The sequence below is a fragment of the Coregonus lavaretus genome (assembly GCF_964263955.1).
Source record: "Coregonus lavaretus genome assembly, chromosome: 6".
NCBI classification, from domain to species: Eukaryota; Metazoa; Chordata; class Actinopteri; order Salmoniformes; family Salmonidae; genus Coregonus; species Coregonus lavaretus.
This window is the reverse complement of record NC_139993.1, coordinates 11,385,311-11,399,085: the sequence shown is the minus strand read 5'-3', so window position 1 is coordinate 11,399,085 and position 13,775 is coordinate 11,385,311. Positions and strand designations below refer to the sequence as shown.

General features: G+C 41.4%; 1 protein-coding gene across 2 annotated transcripts in view; it reads right to left on the bottom strand.

Moving 5' to 3' along the window:
• LOC311131163 (mitogen-activated protein kinase kinase kinase kinase 3-like) overlaps window positions 1–13,775 on the bottom strand; it is a 118,448-nt gene that overhangs the window by 61,080 nt on the left and 43,593 nt on the right. For both annotated transcript variants that reach the window (XM_084164006.1, XM_084164007.1), the window contains exons 3-11: window positions 12,931–13,021; window positions 12,320–12,384; window positions 8,313–8,368; window positions 7,831–7,878; window positions 7,191–7,233; window positions 4,622–4,694; window positions 1,847–1,978; window positions 1,042–1,104; window positions 549–630 (exon numbers count right to left, since the gene is read on the bottom strand). In XM_084164006.1, the coding sequence (XP_084020132.1) occupies window positions 549–630; window positions 1,042–1,104; window positions 1,847–1,978; window positions 4,622–4,694; window positions 7,191–7,233; window positions 7,831–7,878; window positions 8,313–8,368; window positions 12,320–12,384; window positions 12,931–13,021 (653 nt within the window). The remainder of the gene's footprint in view (window positions 1–548; window positions 631–1,041; window positions 1,105–1,846; window positions 1,979–4,621; window positions 4,695–7,190; window positions 7,234–7,830; window positions 7,879–8,312; window positions 8,369–12,319; window positions 12,385–12,930; window positions 13,022–13,775) is intronic.

Sequence of the window (13,775 nt, the reverse complement as noted above, 5' to 3'; positions counted from 1 at the left end):
GTGTTGCTATGTGGAAACTACAGCACTTGCTACATCCTTTTCTGGACTTTTACATTATTTTTACCCATTGATTCTTGAATAATCTTTTAAATGCCTCATGAGCTTAGCTCAACTGTCGTACCCCATCAGAACCCAAAATATACGCTTGTTTTACTTAAAAACAAACACTGTATAGTCTCAAAACTATAATTTTGATACAGTATCATGAATGGTCAGTCCTTGCATCCATTAGCTCTTTCTATAAATTTGAGTGGTTACATTTCTCCAGCACCAACCCTCAGTTGTTTACAAAAACAGTGGCGGGGTAACTGTTTTGTTATTGTTTGAACTTCATATTGCCCATTTAACCAGTCTACGTACAACAAATGCAAAGGGGGCTCTAGTTGCAAATATTCACACTACTTTACTAAATCTTGACCTTGAACATTTGAAAGACTTACTAACAATGCTCTTTGGGTTGTCATTTCAGCAACCAAATCCCTTGATCTACACAATGACGCCACTACAATCACATTACTGTTATATAGCTCAGGCCAAGATCATCTTACCTGCAACAGCTTGTCAGAGGAGGGCCTTTTCTTTGGATTTTTCGTCAACGATATTTTTACAAAATGATGGAAATTACTGGTCCTTGGGGAGGGAGAACGAAATTGGATTTAAAAAAAACATTCTGCCTATTCGATTATAAATATTCAATTTATATGCTAATAATTATCAAACATCTTTGGGATGAAACCTGACCCCATATTATGTGTAATCTAGTTAGACTGTCAATTCTCCAACCCCTCCCCATAAAAAAAGCCTTTCTCTGAGTCCAATGACATTGACACAAATCTGAGGCTCGTTTACCCCTATGACAGGTGTGTCTGACTGTTAATATTTTAGCAGCATTTTGATTTGATTCATTAATATTGTATTACGTCTCTTTTTCCATCCAGTTATAATGTATAAGAGTTGGGGTGGGAGAGGGCGGTGTGTTCAAGTAGCGAGATAGAACTGGCCAGGGTTTATGTTGCAGGCAGCAAGCCTAAAGACACTTACCACTTCACCTTGTCTTTCAACTTGGGCGGCTGGAAGTTACTTTTGGTCATCAAAAACAGGGCTCTGAGAAAAATGTAAAAAGGTGCAGTTGTGTATTTAAGGAAATTAGTGCTTTCACTTCCAATCCTTGCTTTTACTCAGAGGTGCTAACTTACTAAACATACATTTAAAATAATTATCTTCTGCTTTCTACATGTAGGTCCACATGTGAAATTCCTTCCACATTTTGAAGTATACTGTATGGTTGTTAAATACGATTATTGTCAAAGCATAACCCAAAACACAACCAAAACAAACAGTGAATGCATACAACGAGTTTGTAGAGTCATTGCGTGTTAGAAATATGGAACCAAATACTTTTTACTACTTCAATACACTATAAGTGAATTTGTCCAAACACTTTTGACTTCTTAAAATGGGGGACTACCTACATAAAGTGCTTTAATTTCTTAATGGTAAAACAGATATGTATGAAAATAGTCTCAAATAAAAGGTGTCATTCTGTACTGTCGCCTCCTATGAAACATTTTATCTCAAATCCAAAATGCTTGAGTGTAGAGCCCAAATAATTATATGCTTCACTGTCCAAGTACATATGGAGGTGAGTGTATACGATTCCCCTGCCTGCATGGATAAGAATCCCGGTACCTACCGGCCCTACTCTGTCTCCCTTCTCTCTATCTGCTCACCATTTCATAACGGTCTCTGTCAAAAACAATAAAATACAAAAGGAGAGTCCACTCTCCTTTTTTTTTTTTTTTTTTTAAAGCGCTCTGGTCTGATGCCAATGGGTCCAAACACTAACCTCATCGGGTGAAGGTCGAACATGGGAGGCTGCAGCTCTGCCAGCTCAATGGCGGTGATGCCCACAGCCCAGATGTCGCACAGGTGGTTGTACCCACCCTTCCTCTCCACGGCTGCCACCTCGGGTGCCATCCTGCACACAGGGAGTCGGCTCAGACAAATGAACGGTTCACCACATAGCCTTGGAACAGTCAATAGCAATGAACACTACAGGGTCATCTCAAACAGGACCTCTCAACTCCCACTGTATAACCCACTGTATGTGCCAATAACTCGCTTATAAATGTTTATAAATATGAACACATTTTGTAAATATTATTTAAACTTTTGTTTAGTGGTGGGCCACTAAAATGTTTTGCCTGCACGGTCGGGGGTGGCACCCCAACCAAATCTAATTTAAGGCCCCAAAATGGCTAGAGCCAGCACTGATTGTAAGTGTTAAAATTCATAAGCATTTACAGGGCTTATTCATGACAGTTATTATAAAGTGTAACCCAAACAATTAATTTGATGATACCAGCAGTCCTCATCATCATCATCATATTACCATCATTGAAATCAATATAATCACAATCGTTTGACTTGTTTAATAGGCTACTTTTAAAAATCAAATCGAATACACTGGTCTAAATTGTATTTGATTATACAATTTAGACCAACATCATCATTACAATTTACATTTTAGTCATTTATCAGACGCTCTTATCCAGAGCGACTTACAAGGAGCAATTAGGGTTAAGTGCCTTGCTGAATGGCACAGACAGAATTTTTCACCTAGTCGGCTCGGGGATTCAAACCAGCGACCTTTCGGTTACTGGCCCAACACGCTTAACCACTAGGCTACTTGCCGATCATCATCATCACCACGAAATCAATATAATCAGAATACGTTTGACTCGTTAACCCCCTAGAGCAAGGGGGGGGGGGGGGGGGGGGCAAAGTACGGCACGCGAGACATTTTCTACATGTATTAAATATTATTATATTTGAGTTACGATTTTTGGCCTAAAATGACTAATTCCATGATATACAAACAACCTCCAATAGATGGCGCTGTACCCTGGCAGCACGCTCTGTATTTGGGCCAACAATCAGATTCAGAATGCGCTCAGTCATTATAGCTACTTCATTGCTTGACGACTTTTGACGTGAAAAATGAGTGCTGCGAAAATGAGAATAGTGGACTCTGAATGTCGTGTGTTTAAAGCATGGTTAAATAATTTTGTACTAATACTGGACATAAGGTGGTATGTCTGATATGCCAAGAAAGTGTTGCCGTTTTTAAGGAATATAATCTCAATCGTCATTTTTCAAGCAAGCATGCTAAAAGTGTGTTAAAACTGGAAAATGTTGTCAAAGTGGTTGTAAAACTTGTCAGCTTTATACAGGCAAGGGGGCTTAACCATTGTCAGTTCATTCAGCTGCTCAATGACACAGAGGCAGAGCACCAGGACTTGTTGTACCATTCAAATGTGCGCTGGCTAAGATTGGGAAAAGTATTTCGCCGTGTGTGGGAACTGAGAGGGGAGATAGGTATGTTCCTTGATACAGTTGGTAAAGCTGACGACTTCTCCGAGTTGAAAGACACAGACAGGCTGGGCGACTTTTCTTTCGGTGTGGACGTATTGGGGCATCTTAACGATCTAAATGTGAAACAGCAGGGATATTGTGTTTTTGTGCATGAACTGTATTCCAACGTGAAAGCATTCAAGGCCAAACTTATGTTGTTCTCCAGACAAATGACCAGCCGGTCTCTCGCTCATTTTCCGAACACTGGCCACACTGAACGAGCCCACATCGCAGTGAGAATTATCCACTAATGCACTTGGATACAGGTAATAACTAATCAGTCAGATTTGGGCTGAGGTGATTTGATAACTGTAAATAGAAGGTAAAGAGTGTGATGTATCAGTGTATGGGGAGGGTAGGGTCAGGATTTGGATTCGAACCCGGTTTAGGATAAGGGGTGGGATTGGGGTTAGGATACGAACCCGGTTTAGGGTAAGGGGTGGGATTGGGGTTAGGATACGAACCTGGTTTGGGGTTAGGAAAAAAGTAATAAAAATAAAATAAATAATTCCACTAGCTTTGTAGCTTGAAATGCAAAACATGTTTAGGCTTGCATTTCTTTTTGTCAATTTTCTAAATTGATAAGCATTCTCAACATGTTAAAATCTCTGGTGACAGACACAGACAGAAATGCATTGAAATTTGTATTTAACCCCTTATTTTTGGCACTAAACTATCTCCATAAATGCTTCCATTCATTTTTTAAAACTGGTACCTTCAGACGAGTCTTGTGAGGCTTGTGTAGGCTGTAGAGCAAAATGGAGAACACCATCATGTTTGTGAGTCTCATCTTTCAATAGAGTGGTCATAATAGTTTGTAGGCCAAACCATTCGGACGCTACAGACGTTTTTTTGTGAGAAGACCGATTTTCGGGATGTCTCATGGTCTGACAATCACCGCTCTAGCTCTGCCACCTTTCACCTCATATGCAAAAGTGCAACATCTGCGGATGCAATGCAAAAAAACATATCTCTAGCTTAAACTGAAGGAATTTGATTGGAATATTTTAATTATCCTAATTAGATTTTCGCGGGGTGGCAGAAATCGACTCAAGGGGTTAAACACCTTTTAAAAATCAATCGAAGGGCACATTCACACTCCGCTTGACAAAATGGTGGATGATAGATCCATGGATAGATTCACCTGACTTGGGTATCAAGGGACAGAGAGAATCGATAGAAGGTGGGAAGTGATGAAGGACATTACCAGTAAGGTGTGCCGATGAAGGATTTTCTCTTGGCAATGGTCATCGTGATTTGGGCCGAGACGCCGAAGTCAGCTGCCAAGAAAAGGAAGAAAGAAAGAAAGAAAGAAAGAAGAAAGAAAGAAAGAAAGAAAGAAAGAAAGAAAGAAAGAAAGAAAGAAAGAAAGAAAGAAAGAAAGAAAGAAAGAAAGAAAGAAAGAAAGAAAGAAAGAAAGAAAGAAAGAAAGAAAGAAAGAAAGAAAGAAAGAAAGAAAGAAAGAAAGAAAGAAAGAAAGAAAGAAAGAAAGAAAGAAAGAAAGAAAGAAAGAAAGAAAGAAGTGAGAAGCCTGACATTCCAATCTACATGATGCCTCCATTAAGCATAATTAATTATGCCTTTTTAACATGTTAATTAATCAATTAACGATTTGTAAATGTTTTGTTAAAGTTAGAGTTACATTAATACAGTGAGGGAAAAAAGTATTTGATCCCCTGCTGATTTTGTACGTTTGCCCACTGACAAAGAAATAATCAGTCTATAATTTTAATGGTAGGTTTATTTGAACAGTGAGAGACAGAATAACAACAACAACATCCAGAAAAACGCATGTCAAAAATGTTATAAATTGATTTGCATTTTAATGAGGGAAATAAGTATTTGACCCCTCTGCAAAACATGACTTAGTACTTGGTGGCAAAACCCTTGTTGGCAATCACAGAGGTCAGACAGTTCTTGTAGTTGGCCACCAGGTTTGCACACATCTCAGGAGGGATTTTGTCCCACTCCTCTTTGCACATCTTCTCCAAGTCATTAAGGTTTCGAGGCTTCAGCTCCCTCCACAGATTTTATATAGGATTAAGGTCTGGAGACTGGCTAGGCCACTCCAGGACCTTTAATGTGCTCCTTCTTGAGCCACTCCTTTGTTGCCTTGGCCGTGTGTTTTGGGTCATTGTCATGCTGGAATACCCATCCACAACCCATTTTCAATGCCCTGGCTGACGGAAGGAGGTTCTCAGCCAAGATTTGACTGTACATGGCCCCGTCCATCGTCCCTTTGATGCGGTGAAGTTGTCCTGTCCCCTTAGCAGAAAAACACCCCCAAAGCATAATGTTTCCACCTCCATGTTTGACGGTGGGGATGGTGTTCTTGGGGTCATAGGCAGCATTCCTCCTCCTCCAAACATGGCGAGTTGAGTTGATGCCAAAGAGCTCCATTTTGGTCTCATCTGACCACAACACTTTCACCCAGTTCTCCTCTGAATCATTCAGATGTTCATTGGCAAACTTCAGATGGGCATGTATATGTGCTATCTTGAGCAGGGGGACCTTGCGGGCGCAGCAGGATTTCAGTCCTTCATGGCGTAGTGTGTTACCAATTGTTTTTTTGGTGACTATGGTCCCAGCTGCCTTGAGATCATTGACAAGATCCTCCCGTGTAGTTCTGGGCTGATTCCTCACCGTTCTCATGATCATTGCAAGTCCTTGTCCAAGTCCAAGAGATCTTGCATGGAGCCCCAAGCCGAGGGAGATTGACAGTTCTTTTGTGTTTCTTCCATTTGCGAATAATCGCACCAACTGTTGTCACCTTCTTACCAAGCTGTTTGGCGATGGTCTTGTAGCCCATTCCAGCCTTGTGTAGGTCTACAATCTTGTCCCTGACATCCTTGGAGAGCTCTTTGGTCTTGGCCATGGTGGAGAATTTGGAATCTGATTGATTGATTGCTTCTGTGGACAGGTGTCTTTTATACAGGTAACAAGCTGAGATTAGGAGCTCTCCCTTTAAGAGTGTGCTCCTAATCTCACCTCGTTACCTGTATAAAAGACACCTGGGAGCCAGAAATCTTTCTGATTGAGAGGGGGTCAAATACTTATTTCCCTCATTAAAATGCAAATCAATTTATAAAATTTTTGACATGCGTTTTTCTGGATTTTGTTGTTGTTATTCTGTCTCTCACTGTTCAAATAAACCTACCATTAAAATTATAGACTGATCATTTCTTTGTCAGTGGGCAAACGTACAAAATCAGCAGGGGATCAAATACTTTTTTCCCTCACTGTATAGTAACAGTTCATTATTAATAAATGGCTAATAAATGTCCAAATGCAATCAACAACAGTTTATCATTAATACCAGTGAATGTCTAATACATGTTTGATGACCATTTCTTAAGCCTGGTTCGCTCTGTAATAAATGATAAATTATGCATAACAATGTTGAAATCAATGAAAATCATGCAATGCTCATGTATTTTAGTAACCATACATGTTTTGTAAGCTGGTGCAGCTAATATTCCAAAAGGAATACGATATAAATTGTAGTGTTAGCACTGACACAATTATTCCAATCACTGTCCAAGCTGTGCATGCATCGCAGACTTGATTTAGCCTATTACACACATTGAATATGAAAGCGCGCACACACATACACAGAATGTGAAAGCAGAAGGTGCTATTCACAGCCAAGTGCAATTAACAACTTGTCAGTCATCGCCAGGCGATGATTCACACACTCGCCAAATGCCAAATTGCCATGATTCATCATATTGAAACACACACATCAAAGAAAACAGTTGCACATCTGGACTCCTTACCTAGTTTGACGTACCCGTTGTCTGTCAACAGTATGTTTGCTCCCTTTGTGCAGACAAAAGAAGATTAGAACGTCACAATGGATTTGCAGTTGCATAGGCCTATGTAAGCGTTTAGTACGTTTTAGCTTATTTTTTCCTCAACAACGTTTCAAACGTCTAACTAACTTGTATCTGCACATTTTCAATGCAGTTTCATTTATGCAGCAGTCTCTTAACAAGGCCATCTATCGAAGGAAACTTCACAGGGGAACGACCAAACCGGTAAAGCCTGGAGTGACTTTGATAGATGTCTTGTTGGGGATTAAAATGGTGGCCATTAGTGTCAGAAATGTTTTTATAATGGCTATTACACGTCTATGCCAAGACATTCCAGAGGAGCACACTAAACTACTGTAAATGTACCGGTAATTGAACATGTCTGGGTGAAGGTGTTGTTGGTCTATTTGTGTGTACATACGAGCTCGTGTCAAATTATTTCCTTGAAGAGGACAATAAACTCTATTCTATCCTAATCTACACAATGTATTCGTGCTTAAAACGGTTATTGTCCCAGTCCCACTTCACCTTTGTCTTTGTGCATTCTATTCTATGCAATGGAAGCCATGTATTCCTGCTAGAATCTGCCATTTTCCCACCTTACCTTTATGTCTCTGTGCATTTTGCCTTTGTTGTGTAGATAGTAGAGACCCTGTGGAGGGAAAAATGTGTAAAGTGAGTCAGTCCATTGACCTCTTCACAAATAATATCCCATCCTAATATGGTGTCCCTTTTTAGCCAATTCACATTCAACCAAAATCAGCCACATATACTTTTCCAAAGCATGAAACCATTGTCATTTTACCAGGAAAGCAATAGTCTGGCTACTTCTTTTTTTTGGATTTGTAATAATGGATTTATTATAATAGTTTATAATAGTTGTGTGTATCAAAAATCGAACAAATCAATGACAACAATAGTCCTATGATGTTGCTATTGCTAACGGCTGTTTTCAATCTCATTTCGAGTGGATGGATCAAATCTAAGGTAAGCGGCAGTTCAAAGGCAATACTTTGAGATGAAAGACGTGTGTCAGAAGAAGAGTGAATGCTTGAGTGTTGGAGGAGGCAAACTGAATGGACGTACCTGAAGAGTTTCTCGAGAAACGTAGGCTATTTGTGATTCTGTGAGAGGCCCCGTTACTGAAAGATAAGGAGACATGGTTGGAGCCTGAGAAGCACTGGTGCTTTATTAAAAGGTTCCTCGGCCATTGGTTATTGAGACAACATCTGGTACCTGAACTCAAATGTACAGTGAGGGAAAAAAAAGTATTTGATCCCCTGCTGATTTTGTAAGTTTGCCCCTGACAAAGACATGATCAGTCTATAATTTTAATGGTAGGTTTATTTGAACAGTGAGAGACAGAATAACAACAAAAAAATCCAGAAAAACGTATGTCAAAAATGTTATAAATTGATTTGCATTTTCATGAGGGAAATAAGTATTTGACCCCTCTGCAAAACATGACTTAGTACTTGGTGGCAAAACCCTTGTTGGCAATCACAGACATCAGACGTTTCTTGTAGTTGGCCACCAGGTTTGTACACATATCAGGAGGGATTTTGTTCCACTCCTCTTTGCAGATCTTCTCCAAGTCATTAAGGTTTCGAGCCTGACGTTTAGCAACTCAAATCTTCAGCTCCCTCCACAGATTTTCTATGGGATTAAGGTCTGGAGACTGGCTAGGCCACTCCAGGACCTTAATGTGCTTCTTCTTGAGCCACTCCTTTGGTGCCTTGGTTGTGTGTTTTGGGTCATTGTCATGCTGGAATACCCATCTACGACCCATTTTCAATGCCCTGGCTGAGGGAAGGAGGTTCTCACCCAAGATTTGACGGTACATGGCGCCGTCCATCGTCCCTTTGATGCGGTGAAGTTGTCCTGTCCCCTTAGCAGAAAAACACCCCCAAAGCATAATGTTTCCACCTCCATGTTTGACGGTGGGGATGGTGATCTTTGGGTCATAGGCAGCATTCCTCCTCCTCCAAACACAGCGAGTTGAGTTGATGCCAAAGAGCTCGACTTTGGTCTCATCTGACCACAACACTTTCATCCAGTTCTCCTCTGAATCATTCAGATGTTCATTGGCAAACTTCAGACGGCCCTGTATATATGCTTTCTTGAGCAGGGGGACCTTGCGGGCGCTGCAGGATTTCAGTCCTTCACGGCGTAGTGTGTTACCAATTGTTTTCTTGGTGACTATGGTCCCAGCTGCCTTGAGATCATTGACAAGATCCTCCCGTGTAGTTCTGGGCTGATTCCTCACCGTTCTCATGATCATTGCAACTCCACGAGGTGAGATCTTGCATGGAGCCCCAGGCCGAGGGAGATTGACAGTTATTTTGTGATTCTTCCATTTCCAACTGTTGTCACCTTCTCACCAAGCTGCTTGGCGATGGTCTTGTAGCCCCATTCCAGCCTTGTGTAGGTATACAATCTTGTCCCTGACATCCTTGGAGAGCTCTTTGGTCTTGGCCATGGTGGAGAGTTTGGAATCTGATTGATTGATTGCTTCTGTGGACAGGTGTCTTTTATACAGGTAACAAGCTGAGATTAGGAGCACTCCCTTTAAGAGTGTGCTCCTAATCTCAGCTCATTACCTGTATAAAAGACACTTGGGAGCCAGAAATCTTTCTGATTGAGAGGTGGTCAAATACTTATTTCCCTCATTAAAATGCAAATCAATTTATAACATTTTTGACATGCGTTTTTCTGGATTTTTTTGTTGTTATTCTGTCCCTCGCTGTTCAAATAAACCTACCATTAAAATTATAGACTGATCATTTCTTTGTCAGTGGGCAAACGTACAAAATCAGCAGGGGATCAAATACTTTTTTCCCCTCACTGTATCATGTATTTCATTACTATTATTTAAGCTAAAGGTCTTATTTGGTCACATATCAGCATTTCAAGCCACATTTGAAGTCTACAGTTTTTGTGTCATTTAACCCCAGCTTCAACCACAAATCAACATTATGGGTTCAAGGTGGGCAATGTAGGTTCAGGGTTTACAATTGGATGTTGATCTGACAGCTTTACCTGGTAACGTTAGGTTATTTGAAGGTCATTATTGAGACTCTAGAATAGTTATGACTGGACAGAACAGACCAGGCACAACAGGACCCTATTAAAAACAGAACAAAAATATATTTGCTACTGAATTAGATAGAGCTAGATTCCTAGGTTATTTTTAGATTTCAATAACATTTATAGTGCTATACAGGAAACTGCATATTCTCAATTAGATCGCTTATATAAACAAATAAAATAAAATAACTGTCTATTCAAACACTATCCTCCGGAATTGACTCACATGTATGTCTGTCTGTCTTCAGTTTGAGTGAGAACACGCATCAAACTCCATCCTGCTTCAATCCTAGGCTGTGTGTGAGTGCTTTGGCCATACCATTGAGAGGCTAATCTTAATCTCTCTACTAAGTAGATTGCAAGTAATGATAGCACCAGTTGATTGGGGTCTGATTAAAAGGTGCAGTCAGTCGCGTGACAGGGCTAATTAAACTAACTTTCTTTTAGGGCTCTGAGGGTTACATCAAAAAGCAGGGTCACCAAGTCAGCCAGTTCAATCAATTATAAGAAGCCCATTTCAAGCTTATCTTTCCAAACAATTATGAAGTTACTTCAAAATATTTACACAGGTTACCTGGCTAACTCATTGATCCTGTATAAATCGGGTCTAAAATGACCTCCTTCCTTTATCTTCTTTCATCAGCACTGACCTGAAAGAACCTATACAGGTGACAGCATATTCCCAGTTAGGGTCTACCATACTGCTTTCACCTATCCTCCATGTTCAGATCAATGTAGATGGAGAGGAGAAAAGGGAGAGGAAGCTATGTTAGACTATCGACATGCCCCCTTAACCTCCCCCACCACCTGCCTACAGGGCAGGTCTAAAACCTTGTTAAGAATACCCAACAACTAAACGACGGAGGTTAAAAGGTTAAAGGAATGTAACGACGCGACGAAACTACAGTGCATTTGGAAGGCCACGAGGAACAGTGCATCAAGCACGCAGGCCTTCCGTTTCAGTGACCCTATATTTACTCCGGAGACGTAGACGGAGCCTAGGGTTGGGGACATTATGAGCATCGTGTCGTCTCCGTGGCAGCGGGGAGCCAATATGTGGGAGGCTGAGATCAACGGTAGTTGGTGGTGTCGGCTGCTGTTCTGTCTGTCTAATGAGGGGCCTCGCAGCCGACTGAGCCCAGCACCGTCATTAAGAGCAGAATCAACACCGTCTCTGTGTGAGTATGTATGTATGTATGTATGTGTCTGTGTGTGTGTGTGCGCGCGCAAGTGCGACAACAGCTGCTTAAGGTGGCCCGTCTAATGACGTGTACTTTTAATGGGCAATCTGCAGTTCAAACAATTACAAAGTGGTCACGCCACCAGTGCTTTCGTAAATAGCTCAGGGATGGGGCTGGAGAAATGTAACTACTTAAATGTATAGATGGAGCTATGGATGCAAGGACTGACCATCCATGACATTAAAAACGTATAGTTTTAGCCATGTTTTAAATCTATACAGTGTTTGTTTACAATTACAATGTTTACATTTACATTTTAGTCATTTAGCAGACGCTCTTATCCAGTTTACAAACATTGGAGTAAAACCAGCTTATATTTTGGGTTGTGATGGGGTAAGACAGTTGAACTAAGCGCAGTTGAACTACATTATATTCTTCTAGAATAAAATGGGTATATATGATCTCTTTTAAAAGTCCAAAAATGTATGTAGCAACTGCAGATTTTCCCTTTAACAACCAAGACAAGAAGAAGAAGAAAAAGTGTAATAAGAATCTGTTAACTGTCTGGTTATGTGGTAGGAGCTAGGTTACGTCCTACATGGCAACCTATCCCTCTGGGCCCTCGTCAAAAGTAGTGTACTAGAAAGGGAATAGGGTGTAAGAGGTCGTCTAAGCTTGAGTGAGGAATTCGCTTAATACCACCCACTGAAACATACTGAATTTCGCTTCATCAAACCGGTTGAGCCAGTAGTCATTTTTCAAATGCTTGTGTGTGTGTGTGTGTGTGTGTGTGTTTGTGCACTGTATGTTGTTGTGTATGCTTACCATGATATAGGTCTTGTAGGGACCCTCCCCCGCAATATTCCATACATATCCATAATTTATCTCTCCTGTAAAGAGCAAAAGGAAACAAATGACATTACAATCGATACGGTCTCAAAATAGTTGGAGTAAAAAACAAACACAAGGGGGCGCGGTGGAGTCTAGAGGGGGCAGAAAGAGAGTATGAGGAGGATGTATGCTTTTTGGAGTCTTTTCTAGGTCGTGACACAGCATGATGCGGTTTGACTATTAGGCCACAACCACCCTCGGGCCAACCAACGGGTTCCAACTTCCCTCTCTTCAGCCCCTGCAACTTCTCAAAATGGCCACCCTCCACCTCCCCTTGTCTTGAGCAGTTCAATACAAAGCATTTCCCCGGAGCTAGCAATTAGCCACATTGTTAGCTAGCTAGTGTTAGTGCGGCTAGGCTTGGACCGGAGGCTCTGACCGTGGCTTGACTGCAGTGGAGTACGACTCCATGCTGAGCCTGTGTGTTACTTCAAAGCCTGAGAGCGGCTGGGAATTGACTGAGCCAGGGCAGGGGTGGAGGAGGGAAGGGTAGGTTAGGGTTGGTGGCGGCGTGAGCGCGGGGTGCAGGCCTTTAAATACGCTACCTTAAGTAACTGCCAAAGTAGGCCACGATGTTCGAGTGCTTGCAGTCCTTCATCATGACGATCTCCTGCTGCACCACCGCAAAGTCCTCCCCTGTGGAGAGATGGCAGACGTGCGGCAAGGTGAGAGAGCAGGTGAGGCGAGAGACAAAAACACATACGTACATAAACACACATTTATAAATGCATACACAAACACATGTATACACACACACTTGAATGTTCTGTGTATGTCCACAATTAAACACTATAAAAGCCCGAAAAAAACTTTAAAAAGGAACCTTAGTTGCTTCTACATGAATAAAATGGCATAAATAAGTTTGAATTATTTACTTATTTATGCAGTCACACACACACCCCCTTAGACCACCTCGCTGAACCAATGCACTCTGGCAAGACTAGCTGGGAACTTACAGAATGGGCCAAAAAGTAAGCGGACTCCTCTCTGCCTCTAAACAAGTACCAACTGTGCATTAGTCTACTTACTGACCCCAATGCGCAGCGGTAATGGCTCAGAGGATTGATTTAGCAGAATCAATGCGTTATTTGTAATCTGTGCTAGTCCCTTTAGATGAAGGCATCTGTCAAACTGGCAAAGCTATCGGTGCAAACCTTAAGCTCCACACCTCCCAAATGAGGACCATTCATCTCGGAATCAATGAGCCGCACGGCGTCCAACTATGATCACTGAGGGGAATCAATTCCACAGATCATAATTACACAGGCTGGGAATATGCAGTTTGGCAGCTTGTCAACACCACCAGAAGCCCAGTGCTTCCCGACACTCAACGCTATTCTAATGCGGGGGAAACTGGGGAAATAGAATAAGTATCAGCTTATATAAGCTA